The sequence below is a fragment of the Jaculus jaculus genome, chromosome 5, assembly GCF_020740685.1.
Source record: "Jaculus jaculus isolate mJacJac1 chromosome 5, mJacJac1.mat.Y.cur, whole genome shotgun sequence".
In the NCBI taxonomy this organism is placed as follows: Eukaryota; Metazoa; Chordata; class Mammalia; order Rodentia; family Dipodidae; genus Jaculus; species Jaculus jaculus.
Genome location: NC_059106.1, coordinates 12,648,336 through 12,662,455, shown reverse-complemented (window position 1 = coordinate 12,662,455; position 14,120 = coordinate 12,648,336). Strand labels below are relative to the sequence as shown.

Below are 14,120 nucleotides of genomic sequence, written 5' to 3'. Positions count from 1 at the left end.
TTGCCACCCAGGCCTGAGCACTTGCTTCTTTGCAGTCTGGCAGTTTGCTTGCGGTAGCAAGAGACTGTGTCTCAAACGAAAAAAGAACACTGACTCCTCAGAATTTTCCTCTGCCCTCCACGTGCATGCTCTGGCACGTGTGTCCATAAGCACAACACACAAATAAGTAAATGAATGAAAATTGAAAAGAAAGCAATATTTAAAGGTCAGAATAAACATGTACAATAAATATTGGTATAAAAACAATCAGTCCCTCCAGCCCAGCCACAGGACTGCCCAGAGCTCTGCAGCTTCTCAGACAGGCTTTCCTGACAGCCCACCCCTGCTCTCTAAGGCATGGCAGAGCTCCTCCACACAGTACCAATCTTAGACATGCCTTCAATTTATATTGTAATCATATCATCTCAAAATGCTGCCAAATTTAAGACAATCCTTCTAACTCTTTCACATAATCATAGACATACAGCTTACTTTGTAGTATGTAGTATAGCAGTTACTCAGCATTTAGAAGACTCTTGGATGTTTATTCCACTGTGCTTTATTCCACTATCATGTTATTTTGTTGAATGTATATTCCAATATAGAACATACTTTTTCAATAGAAAAAATAAAAGCATTTCTATTCAAATAATTTTTTAATTTCTTTATTTATAAGCAGAGAGAGGATGTAGGTTCACCAGGGCCACTTGCCACTGCAAGCCACTTTGTGCCTCTGACTTTATGTGGGCACTGGGGGATCAAACCCGGAACGTCTGGCTTTAGTAGCAAGTGCCCTTAACCGCTGAGCCATCTCCCGAGCCCCCAAAGTGTTTTCTGAATTATGACCTCTGCGCTGCCCAGGCTGGCCTGGTCCCCTATTCTCCTTCCTCATCTTCCCCGTGCTGGGGTCACGGCTGTGCACTGCCATGCCAAACTTCCCGGAAACGTTCCTTCCAGCCGCGGTGTCGCTGAATGCTTCAGACGCTTCCGCACTGGCCTCGCGAGGGGCCGCGCTAACACTGTGCTGTTTGTTGTCCCAGGAGTGCTCAGTAGAGAGGAAGCCCAGCAGACCTGCACACGTGCCGTGGAATCTGAGGACAGGGTAGGGTGTGGTAGGACTGTTCACATTGTAGTAGGTAGGGTCTTCTTGTTTTGTTTTGTTTTGGTTTGGTTTTGGTTTTGGTTTTTCAAGGTAGGGTCTTACTTTGGTCGAGGCTGACCTGGAATTCACTATGTAGTTCCAGGGTGGCCTCAAACTCACTGCGATCCTCCTACTTCTGCCTCCCGAGCGCTGGGATTAAAAGCGTGTGCCAGCATGCCTGGCTTGTAGTAGGTTTTAAAACTACAGAATGCAGATACCTCTTAAACACATAGTGTTCAATTTTCTAAAGTACTGATAATCCACAAATGTTTCTATAAATTGGATTTTGGCCAAGTTTACAATTAAATAGATATTTAAGTACTTACTGCATTTGAATATTTTGTAATTGGTAACATTAGAATTTGTGGGTACTTAGGGCTAGGGAGATGGCTCAGTGGTTAAAGATGCTTGCTTGTAAAGCTTGCTGGCCTGTGTTCGGTTCCCTAGCCACTCTTAATGGCAGAAGATCCTGGCATGCCCATACACTCACAAACACACAAACAGATAAATACAAATTTTTGAAAAGAAAAACTCACAGGCATTGATTTTCTGCTTTGTCTCCATCCTGGTCAAAGCAATCAAAGGTAAAGTTGAGGGCTGGAGAGATGGCTTAGCGGTTAAGCACTCGCCTATGAAGCCTAAGAACCCAGGTTCAAGGCTTGATTCCCCAGGTCCCATGTTAGCCAGATGCACAAGGGGGTGCATGCGTCTGGAGTTCGTTTGCAGTAGCCGGAGGCCCTGGCGTGCCCATTCTCTCTCTCTCTCTATCTGCCTCTTTGTCTGTCACTTTCAAATAAATTTTTAAAAATTCTAAAAAACTAAAAAAAAAAAAAAAAAGGTAAGGTTGAAAGACCTCAGCTTTCCCCAGGACAGCACTGGTCCACGTGACCGTGTTGTGAGGAGGTGACCTTCAGTGGTGAAGCTGACCACAGGGAGTGTTTGGTGCAGCTTGGCAACAGTCACTGGTTCTCCAGAACTCTCGAGGCCAGCTCTGCAGGCTGAATGCAGCCTGCTTTGGCAGAGTTAAACATGAGCATTAATCTCCTTTAGGCTTTGACTTTGGCGTGCGTCAGAATGGAGAACGCGTTAACCATGTCAACCTTCCCCCATGGGCTCGTAACGATCCCCGGCTGTTCATCCTCATCCATCGGCAGGCACTGGAGTCAGACCACGTGTCTCAGAACATCTGTCACTGGGTGGACTTGGTGTTCGGATGTAAGCAGAAGGGGAAGGCTGCTGTTCAAGCCATCAATGTTTTCCATCCTGCTGTAAGTAACACTATTAAAACAATCTGCAGCCAGGCATGGGTGTGCACACCTTTAATACCGGCACCTGGGAGGCAGAGGTAGGAGGATCACCATAGGTTCAAGGCCACCCTGAGACTACATAGTGAATTCCAGGTCAGCTTGCACTAGAACAAGACCCTACCTTGAAAAAACAAAAAAATGTGCCTATGTAAGATGGAGCTGGATGCTATTTAAGTATTTTTCATTTATTATTTGAGTCAGAGAAAGAGGCAGATAGAGAAAGAGAATGGTCATACTGGGGCCTGTAACCATTACAGATGAGCTCCAGATGTATGTGCCACCTTGTGCATCTGACTTACGTGGGTACTGGGGAATCAAACCTGGGTCCTTAAGCCTTGCAGGCAAGTGCCTTAACCACTAAGCCATCTCTCCAGCCCAGAGCTTAGTATTTTTAAACACACACATCATCAGAGAGAACTGGCAATCTCACTAAGGTGTCATTACTGTTGCCTGAGATTTTTCAGGTTTTATATTTCATTTCTTAAAAATCTCCTAGAGCTGGGCTGGAGAGATGGCTTAGTTGTTAAGCACTTGCCTGTGAAGCCTAAGGACCCCAGCTTGAGGCTTAATTCCCCAGGACCCACGTTAGCCAGATGCACAAGGGGGCGCATGCATCTGGAGTTGTTTGCAGTGGCTGGAGGCCCTGGCGTGCCCATTCTTTCTCTGTCTCTCTCTATATATCTGTGTATCTGCCTCTTTCTCTCTCTGTCTGTTGCTCTCAAATAATAAATACTGTTTTAAACACTAAAAAAAAACAACCCTCTTAGAGGGCTGAGGAGATGGCTCTGTGATTAAGGCACTTGCCTGCAAAGCCCAATGGCCCTGGTGTGATTCCCCAGTACCCACGTAAGCCAGACACACAGAGTGGTGTATAAACCTGGAGTCGTTTGCAGTGGCTGCAGGCCCTGGTGTGCTGTTGTCATCTCAGTCCCTCTCTTTGAAGTCTGGTAGATTGCCAGGCAAGGTGGTACATGCTTTTAATCCCAGCACTCAGGAGGCTAAGGTATAAGGGGATGGCTGTGAGTTCAAGGCCAGCCTAAGACTACATAGTGAATTTCAGGTCAGCTTGGGCTAGAGCAAGACTGTACCTTGAAAAAAACAAACAAAAAGTCTCTTATATATAATTGTGTTAGGTGTTCCCTGAAACCACCCCCAGTTCCAGGATGTTGTAGACACAATGTAAGGATTCAGTTTGCAGCTCACATTTATTATAGTAAAGATACACAGCAAAAGTGGCCAAAGGAGATGAGCAGGGGACAGAGTCCAGGGGAAGTGAGGTGCCCTTGCTCAGCAGGAAGCAGTGTCTTCCAGGGAGGCCAGCTGGACACTCATCATCCAGGACCTGGGGCTGCTCTCTAGACGTCATCTGTCTGCTATGTACTGAATGCTAACCTCCCAGGAAAGCAGGTGGTCAGTGTCCACAATGAGCCACGCCCCATCTGCAGAGTGGTCAGAGGACTCCCGAAAGCCAGGCTCCAGACACCATGGGGCAGGCGGCAAGCAGAGCTTTCCCAGGAGAGCAGTCGCCTGCTATACTAGCCCTGCTCTGTATTCTGTCCCATGCCATGTTCTGTTTTAAAATGGCATCATTTTTCCTCATGACAGGAATACATGTGCCTTGTTACAAAAATGTTTAAGATACAGACTTGTGGATAACAACTTCATGCTTCTGGAATGAACTTCCAAACCAGACACGGTTTATAGGAGGAAGGGATTTGAAGCAGAGCTGACCCCCTTTCACAGATCCGAGCAGAGAGACATAGCCGTGCGCCACCGCAGGGCAGCGGGCAAGCACGGCCCTGACAGCAGCAGGACCCAGGCAGAACTCACTGTGCTTCCCTGAGGCCAGAATTCAGATCTGCCCCCCAGAACACCTCTTCAGCCAGGTGCTAGAAATCCACATTTTAATAAAACAGCTGAGTCTGTCTAACAAAAGGAAGAGATTTTAAAAATAACCTTTTCTGAGCCGGGCATGATAGCGCACACCTTTAATCCCAGCACTTGGGAGGCAGAGGTAGGAGGATCGCCGTGAGTTTGAGGCCACCCTGAGACTCCATAGTGAATTCCAGGTCAGTCTGGGCTAGAGCGAGACCCTATCTCGAAAACCAAAAAAATTAAAAAAAAATTTTAAATAACCTTTGCTGTCATCATCCTGTGATCAGCTGTCATTCTCTATGATTGTACTGGCTACACCCTGCTCCAAAGTAAGGTCACGCCTTTATGAACATCTTTATTTCTTTAAGGTAATTTCTAGTTTCCTACAAGTAGGGTTGTTATGTTCTATCTGTGCTGTTTCATGGCTCTTGTTTTGTTTTGTTTTTGAGGTAGGGTCTCACTCTAGTCCAGGCTGACCTGGAATTCACTATGGAGTCTCAGGGTAGCCTCACACTCTCTGCTATCCTACCTCAGTCTCTGGAGCGCTGGGATTAAAGGTGTGTAAAATCCTGCCTCTAAAAAAGCAAACAAACAAATCTTCCCTATTTAAAGGACATTTACTTTGCTAGTCTTGAAGGCACAGGAGTGACCAAGGTGCGTAGAAGTAGGAGAGAGGAGAGGGGTGGGCGTGCACACACGTGGCAGCAAAGTGGCCGTGAGCCCAGGGAAAGGAGCGACAGGAGGTCAGTACTGCGCGGGGTTATCAGACCACGGCATGAGGCAGTGACCCCAGGCTTGCTGTCCAGTGCTGCTGTCTATACTAGCTGTCTGCAGATGGTGACACCAGCAAGTGTGTGTCTGTAACAAATGCAGCTGGATGCGCACAGCAAAGCTGTGATGCAGTACTCGGTGTGCATGCTCACCTACGCCAGACTGTTCCAAAAAAGGAATCTCAAAATTCTCTTCAGTCCATTTTGCTGGTTTGGGGGGATGCCACCAAGGTGGTAAAAAGTTTAATTCCTTGTATTGTAGTCTAGAAGGTAAAATAAGACAGCCTCACCAATGATTCTGATAGAGAGATACACTTTGAAAAAAGTTCAGCACTACAGTTTGGTTTGCAAATAATATTTTTACGCATAAAAATACTGGGTAAAAATCTTTCTGTAAGGAAATGAAGGCCATCAGTGGTTAGACTGGAGTATTTTTACTTTGTTTGGTATAAATCATGGGGAAGTATGGCAGTAAAAATAGCATGAGCCTAATGCAATGAACAGGAAATGGCAAGACCTATTAACTCAAGGCCTGTCCTTGTGCCTTCACCAGACGTCAGTCAAGGCTGCTGCTTCCCCCTGAGGAGGAATGTGAGGAGCTTCCTACCTGCTTGAAGGGAAGGCCCTATGAGCAGCTTCAGGGGAAGGTCAGGGCCCTTGTGCAGGCCAGTCCTCATATTTCTCCAGCTTAAAATACTCCATGTGCAGGGTCCATGTTTTAGGGTAGCATGTCCTAAGGCAAGGGATCAGGTATAATTTTTGAACTTCATTCATAGTTGATCCTCAACAAAGCCTTTAGAGTAATGAGGAATTTTAACGGTAACTTCAGTATGCCCATCATTTTGCACCATCTTAGTAAATTCTTTATATAAACTTCACATAAAAGTATGTGTGTAGGGCTGGAGAAATGGCTCAGTGGTTAAAGGCACTTGCTCTTCAATCGCAGCATCCACGGGAAAGTGAGAAGCAAAGTGGTGCACACATTTGTGATCCCAGTGCTTATGGGCAAGCTAGGCTGGTCTTCTCAGTGGCAAACCAGAGATTCCCTATCTCAGGGCTGGAGAATGGATCAGCAGTTAAGGGTACTTGTTTACAAAGCCTGATGGCTCAAGTTTAATTCCCCAGTTTCCACAAAAAGCCAGATGCCCAAAGGGCCCTTGCATCTGGATTTTGTTTGCAGCAGCAAAAAGCCCTGACATGCCCATTTTCCCTTTCTCTCCTTCCCTCCCTCCCCAACTCTCTACCTCCCTCTCTCTTTCTCTCTCTCTCTTATAGTAAATAATTGTTTAAGTTTTTTTTTGAGGTAGGGTCTCACTCTAGCTCAGGCTGACCTGGAACTCACTCTGTAGTCTTAGGCTGGCCTCAAACTCACGGCAGTCCTACCTCTGCCTCCCCAGTGCCGGGATGAAAGGCATGCACCACCACACCTGGCAGTTGAAAAAGAAAAGAGAGAGAGAGAGAGAGAGACCCTGTCTCAACAAAAGTGCTTGATGGAGAGGGCAGACATTCTAAGGTTGTCCTCTGTCCTCCACACAAGTGCCGCGGCATGCACACATCCACATGCATGCATATATACGTACAGACATATACATGCATGCAAGTAAAAATAGAATGTATTTAAAGACTGAAACATACAAAGTAATTCTCAGTGAACTGAGATGCTTTTTACTAATTTGACTTTAGAATTTTAGAAAGGGCAGTAGTGGTGAAGGCTACATAACTTCTAAAGTGTCTCTGAAAATTTCTTCTGCCATTTATCAGAGAGTGACATCTAGATGTGTGAGTGAGGGAAGATTGCTGGGTTGATGAGGTGCTAGAACCTGAGCTGTCACGTGGGCACGCACACCAGCCGAGTGCTGACGTGACTTTAGGTAGAGGAGGCAGTGCACTGAGCTCTCCAGATTCACTGAGCATCTCCATCTCTGCACTGTGGCCTCACTTTTACCCTTTCCTGTATATCACTTTACACAAGAATCTTCTTCAGTAACTTACATGATTTCCATAGGACAGTTTTATAAGCACCTGATTAGCACCAGGTAAGACACATTGTCTTTGTTACTCAGAAGCATCAGTGACTCCTGTTCTGACGGTTAGTGGCAGTTCACCTGATTGGGACTTCAAAATTGTTTGCATTCAAAACAGGAATAAACCATCATCTAAAAAATGATGAAGCAAACTGGTGTTTTCTTTTGGCCCCATTGCTGTCCCACATTACACTGCATACCTCATGCCCTTTCATGCTTCCTCTGTAGACATACTTTGGAATGGATGTCTCTGCAGTTGAAGATCCAGTACAGAGACGAGCACTGGAAACCATGATAAAGACCTATGGACAGACCCCTCGTCAGCTATTCCACACCGCCCACGCCAGCAGACCTGGCGCCAAGCTCAGCATCGAAGGAGAGCTTCCAGCAGCCGTGGGCTTGTTAGTGCAGTTTGCTTTCCGGGAGACTCGGGAACAGGTCAAAGAAATTACTTATCCGGTATGTCATTTTGATTTCAACATAATCCAGCAAAATCTGCTGAACGTCTGCTATGACAGACACTCAGCTCTGGAGATGCAGAAATTAATAATGTATCCCCAGCCTACAGACACAGGCCGAGCAGGCGCGGACCGCCCGGGCAGTGGCCTGCGTGCAGTGCCTCAGTGACACGAAGAGAGTGCCTTGGGAGCTCAGGAAAGAAGCATTGAGCTGAGGCAGACAGCAGCTGTCCTGGGCAGCAGAGGACGTTGCCCGGGAAAGTCTCACCAGGAAGCTACGTAAAGAGGGGCTGACAGGACTGGTGCGCAGCCGGAGCTGTAGAGCTGAGAGCGCAGCTCAGCGGGGCCCGGCCACCATCTCCTCCAAGATGATGTGATATGAGATGCTCCCCAAGGGCTGGAGGGAGGGCTTAGAGGTTAAAGAAATGCTCTGTAAGAATAGTAAGTAGGTAATGTTTTCTGAAGAAGTAAGGATTTCCACTCATTAAACAAAAACTACTGAGATGTATATCAAGAAGTTAAGTATGATTTTCCAAAACTAATTTTGCATGTCATTCTTTTTATCCCTTAAAGTTTAAATCATCAAAGTGATGGCTTAAAAATAAATTCTAGAAAATTTATGAGGATTGGTTCTGCTCTATTACAGAATCTCAGTGGAGTCTTATTTCCTTTTGTGACGCTAATATGGATTTAATCTGATTTTATTGGTTTTTAAACTTTTAACTTGTGTTGACATCACTTTAAAATGACAGTATAAGAAACATGTACTCCTCTGTAGTATTTTCTATTAGACAAGCTAAAGAGGTTTTAATAACATTTAGTAGTAGTAAGTAGCCATTTTCTCTCCTTTTCAGCAGATCTCAGCTCTTGATCAGGCACAGTGGTGTATGGCTGTAATCTGAGTTACTTAGGAGGTTAAGTCAAAACAATCACAAGTCTGAGGACAGTTTGGAGTACAGAAACAATACAGGGAGGCCCTGCTTCAAAAGACCAAACAAAAAAAAATCATGGCTTTTGGCCATTTTGATTTTTTAAATGCCTGTCATGTTTACCAATTCAACTGAAATGTCTATTGTTGGCAGAGCAAGTTAGGAAACAGGGATGTAAGGGATCGGAGGTAATTACTGCATGTAAGGCGTGGTGAAAACTGGAGTCCTTTTCTCAGACTTAACCTTTACTCTGATATAAGGGATCGGTAGTAACTACTGCACGTAAGGCGTGGTGAAAACTGGAGTCCTTTTCTCAGACTTAACCTTTACTCTGATATAAGGGATCGGTAGTAATTACTGCACGTAAGGCGTGGTGAAAACTGGAGTCCTTTTCTCAGACCTACCTTTACTCTGATGTCAGGGATCGGTAGTAATTACTGCATGTAAGGCATGGTGAAAACTGGAGTCCTTGTCTCAGATCTACTTTACTCTGATGTAAGGGATCGGAGGTAATTACTGCACGTAAGGCATGGTGAAGACTAGAGTCTTTGTCTCAGATCTTCCTTTACTCAGATTTGCTTGTATTTCTAGGCCATGAAGATCTGTAGTTCTCTTTATGATTTTGTAGATTAAGTTATTGATGTCTGAAACAAAGTGGAAAAATATATTAACAATGGGTTATGTTTACAGAGGACTTCTTTAATGTGCCATACTTCTTAATTGTAAACATATTTTAATGCATTTTAAAAGCAGTGATACAGTGGCATGCATGTTGTCATTGACAAAAATAAAACCAGTTGGTGTTACTGGCATGCATGCACGTTTGATTTAGTAAATGCATCTGTGAATTAAAAAAAAAAAAGAAAGAATAGTAAGTAGGCATGTGACTTTTCTTTCAAATTGAAACTTTTAAGCACGCAGGTGTTAAGAGGAAAGTGCATTGCAGCCTTCTGCTGCGGTCTCCATCTAAGAAGCAGCGTAGATGGAGCCTGAGTTGCAGGTGCTGCCACGGCTGGCAGAAGGGAGTCACTGCACATGGAGGGGAGGAATAAAGCTTGCAGAGGAAGTGAGCAGAAGGGAGTCACTGCACATGGAGGGGAGGAATAAACCTTGCAGAGGAAGTGAGCAGCCTGCCTCTGCCCAGCAACGCGTGGCCCGCTGTCAGCAAAAGAGTTTCACAGACCGTTTGGTAATGTTGCTTGTAAAGATATGAACCTTAAATGGAAATTCTTTATGCTCACAGCTCCATCTGTCAAATCTGCACATTCAGGGCAAATACAGTGCATTCAATTACAGTCAAATGTAAAACATTAGCATGATAAACAGTACTAACCAAATCACCAATGTTGGGTCTTATACTAGAAAGCTAGACGTTTTACATTTTGTTATAGCTATATCCCTCAAAATTAATGGTATTTAAGTCACTACTATATTTATGGCTAATTAGTGGGAGTACTCATTTGGGAGGATGAGCGTTGTTCCTTTGGTTTTGGTATTTTGAAACAGGGTCTCCCTGTATATCTCAGGCTAGCCTCTGTCTGGAAATGAGCCTGCCTCAGCTGCCGAGTGCTGGGCTCTCCGGTCTGTGCCACCAGGCCCACGGGGATTAGTTGTTCACTGCTGGTACGTAAAGGCGCTGGCAGTCTGCACGCAGGGAGAGTGGTTTCAGCCTGCCTCCTTCTCATTGTGAGACCTTCACCCTGACTCTTCCTTCCCCATATCTGCCCCCAAGTTGGCTCCAATGTTTTAGTGAGGCTTCTGAGAATCTCCTCTGAGAGTCCTCCCTGACCAGTGTCTAAGCCAGAGGATCCATTACTCTCTTTTGTCATGCTGCTTCGCACCTGCACCCCCAACACCCTGTGCATCTTGGCCATTGGTGGGTCTGTCTCCCATCTGGGGAAGAAGACGCTGTCTGTCTCGTTCAGCACGGTGTGTCCAGCTCCTGGGATGGGCCTCCAAGTGGGATCACTGCCATCTTGGGCAGGCTTTTCACAGGGTGGCTTGCCTGCACTTCTGGGTTGTGAGTAGTGACATCTCTGCCACTGCCTTTGTTTATGAGGCCCTGTGGAGCCTCCCACACATGCTGCTTCTTGGCCAGTGGTTGCCATTTCCACAGGATGCAAATAGCCACAAGCTCTGACGTTCAGGGACGGTGTACCCTGGAGGGGTCTCCAGATGTGCTCATGTGAACATAAGCTCATGGTGGAGGTTAGCTCTGTGAGCAGTGCTTAAGAAAAGCTCTCTGGGGCTGGGCAGATTGCTTAGTGGTTAAGCACTTGTTAAGCCTAAGGACCCTGATTCGAGGCTCGATTCCCCAGGACCCACGTTTGCCAGATGCACAAGGGGGCGCACACGTCTGGAGTTCATTTGCAGTGGCTAGAAGCCCTGGCACGCCCATCCTCTCCCTCCCTCCCCTCCCTTCCCCCCCCTCCCTCCCTCCCTCCCTCCCTCCCTCCCTCCCTCTCTCTCTCTTTCTTTCTCTGTCTCTGTCTCTCTCTGCCTCTTGTTCTTAAATAAATATTAAAAAAAGAAAAGCTCTTTGCCTTTACTCAGTACACTGTAAATCACTTCCAATTGTATATTCTGTGCAATTGGAAAATAAAAGTTTAAACTCTGCAATTCATGTGAGAGCAGTAATGGATGAGCAAGCACAAATAAAGTGTGGTGAGCCTTGATAGACTGAAGGCTTTAGAAAGAGCTCGTTTACCCGTTCTCCCTCCCTTGGAGCAGTCTTGGTGCTCAGCTTCCAAGATATGCCATGTTGTCAGACCCTCCATGCCACTTAATTCTGCATATTTCCCCACCCCCTAAGTGGTCATGAGAAGAACTGGAGCCCTTAAGTGGCATGACTTTTTTAAATTTTTTATATATTTGTTTTAGAGAGTTATATAGAGAGAAAGAAACAGATACATACAGCGAATTGGTACACCAGAGCCTTCAGCCACTGCAAATGAACTCCAGATGCTTGTGCCACCTTGTGCATCTGGCTTACATGGGTACTGGGGAATCGAACCTGGGTCCTTTGGCTTTGCAGGCAAGCACCTTAACCACTAAGCCATCTCTCCAGCCCAAGTGGCATGATTTTTAAAACAATTGTATGTAAGTCAGTAATATTTGTCTCTTCGTTCAGTAGAAGGCATAAGCAAACTACATTGTGAAAATGACTGAAATTGGTTTAATACATTATTTTCATTAGATGCATGTAGCATTTCCTCTGAAAACTTCAAAATAAAGTAATTAAACTTTTAGATATCTGAAACAGAAAATTGATTAAGAAGAGAGTTAAACGGTTAAAAAGAAGCTAGGCATGGTGGCATATGCCTTTAATCCCAGCACTGGGGAGGCAGAGGTAGGAGGATCGCCGTGAGTTTGAGGCCACCCTGAGACTACATAGTGAATTCCAGGTCAGCCTGAGTTAGGGTAAAACCCTGCCTTGGGGGAGAAAAAAAAACAAGCAGTTAAAAAGAGTGAAGGAAGGTGGGTATAGTGGTATACACCTTTAATCCCAGGCAGAGGTAGGAGCATCAGTGTGAGTTTAAGGCCAGCCTGATACTACAGAGTGAATTCCAGGTCAGCCTGGGCTAGAGCGAGACTTTACTTTGCAAAACCAAAAAAAGATTGAAGAATCTAATTACTAGGAAAAACCCCAAACACTGTTCTTTCCCCTTCTTGATTTTCTACTTGCTGTTCCTTTCTCCTTGCATGGAAGAGGCATTTCGGTCCTTGTCTGTGGACAGGTATGTGGGTAGCCCTCCCTGGTCTTCCCTCACCTTTGTGTCCCCCTCCTCCCATTATTCAGGCCCATCTCTTCCTTATGCTTGTTGGGCAACACTGTCTCCAGAACTTACTAGCTGCTTCAGGAACACTGTGTGTTTCAGTCCGCTAAATCTGCCCAGTACGCTTTTCCATCCACATCTGAGCTCCCACTGAGCAGCTGCTGTCTCCAGACACACTGGTGAGGTGTGGCCCTCATTCCGGAGCGTGTGACTGAGTGATCTCTGTGTGTATCTTCATATGTCATATGGACTAGTGGCTTGTTATACTTACAAATTATAACCCCAAAGCTGGGGAGATGGATCAGTGATTAAAGGCTCTTGCTTGCAAAGTCTGATGGGCCCAGGTTCAATTCACCAGTATGTAGAGCCAAATATACAAAGTGATACATGTGTCAGAAGTTTGTTTGCAATGGCAAGAGACTCATATTCATTCATTCTCTTCCCTCTCTCTCTGCAAATAAATAAACCAAAATTCTACAAAAACAAATTATAAGCTGGGCATGGTGGCGCACGCCTTTAATCCCAGCACTCAGGAGGCAGAGGTAGGAGGATCGCTGAGAGTTCGAGGCCTCCCTGAGACTTCATAGTGAATTCCAGGTCAGCCTGAACTAAAGTGAGACCCTACCTCAAAACAACAACAACAAAAAAAATTATAACCCTCTTGTAGATGTCAACTTCAGATATTTCAATGCACCTGAAAGAAATGAGCTTATAAAACTGTTATCTGTGCTCAAATTTCCAAGTTTTAAATTAGTAACCAAACATTTTCATGCAAGCTAGGCCAGATCTGCAAAATATAATAATGAACACATTTCTAAATACTAAACTGGGAGAGTCAAAATATGTACCATAAAAAGCCGGGCGTGGTGGCGCACACCTTTAATCCCAGCACTTGGGAGGCAGAGGTAGGAGGATCGCCACGAGTTTGAGGCCACCCTGAGACTCCATAGTGAATTCCAGGTTAGCCTGAGCTAGAGTGAGGCCCTACCTCAAAAAAACCAAAAAAAAAAAAAAAATTATGATCAAATAATTTTACCTGTTTAGAACTTAAATTGGAATTAGTACTGCCCTTACCACTTGCTTTCTATCCTCCTTGGTTTTAGAGCCCTTTGTCGTGGATGAAAGGCTTGAAGTGGGGTGAGTACGTGGGCTCCCCAAGTGCCCCAGTCCCTGTGGTCTGCTTCAGCCAGCCTCACGGAGAAAGACTTGGCTCTCTTCAGGCACTGCCCACCAGAGCCATCTGTGGTTTGTCCCGAAACTTCTGTCTTCTGATGACCTACAGCAAGGAGCAAGGTAAATACATAGGCTATAGTTACAAAGCCACTCTGGGAAGCTCCTCAAGCTTGCTGTCGCTGGCTTATCTGACCTACTGTCTGGTTGGATTTGTGAAGTTTCACTCATCTTTGGCTTACATGAAAAGATGAGAGTTAAAGGCGGTGTGACAAGCCAGGTGTGGTGGCACACATCTTTAATCCCAGCTCTCGGGAGGCAGAGTTAGGAGGGTCACCATGAGTTGCAGGCCACCCTGAGACTACATAATGAATTCCAGGTCAGCCTGGACCAGAGTGAGACCCTACCTTGAAAAACCAAAAAAAAAAAAACAAAAAAAGGTGGTATGGAGGGAAAAGAGGTGAAATGGCTGTGCTCACAGGAATAAAAATGTCAGCTTGATAGAAATGGTCATTTTGAGGCTCTCAATCCATAGAATAAGATGTACTTAATAGGACTGGAGAGATGGCTTAGCAGTTAAGGTGCTTGCCTGCAAAGCCTAAGGACCCAAGATTGATTCCCCAGTACCTATGTCAGCCATATGCACAAGATAACTGGAGGTCCTGCCATACCCATTCTCTCTGTCTACCTC

The 14,120-nt window shown here is 45.4% G+C and overlaps 1 protein-coding gene across 4 annotated transcripts in view; it reads left to right on the top strand.

Annotated features, from left to right (window-relative positions):
- Lyst (lysosomal trafficking regulator) overlaps nt 1-14,120 on the top strand; it is a 175,547-nt gene that overhangs the window by 144,129 nt on the left and 17,298 nt on the right. For all 4 annotated transcript variants that reach the window (XM_045150387.1, XM_045150389.1, XM_045150388.1 and 1 more), the window contains 3 exons: nt 2,171-2,388; nt 7,325-7,555; nt 13,363-13,552. In XM_045150387.1, the coding sequence (XP_045006322.1) occupies nt 2,171-2,388; nt 7,325-7,555; nt 13,363-13,552 (639 nt within the window). The remainder of the gene's footprint in view (nt 1-2,170; nt 2,389-7,324; nt 7,556-13,362; nt 13,553-14,120) is intronic.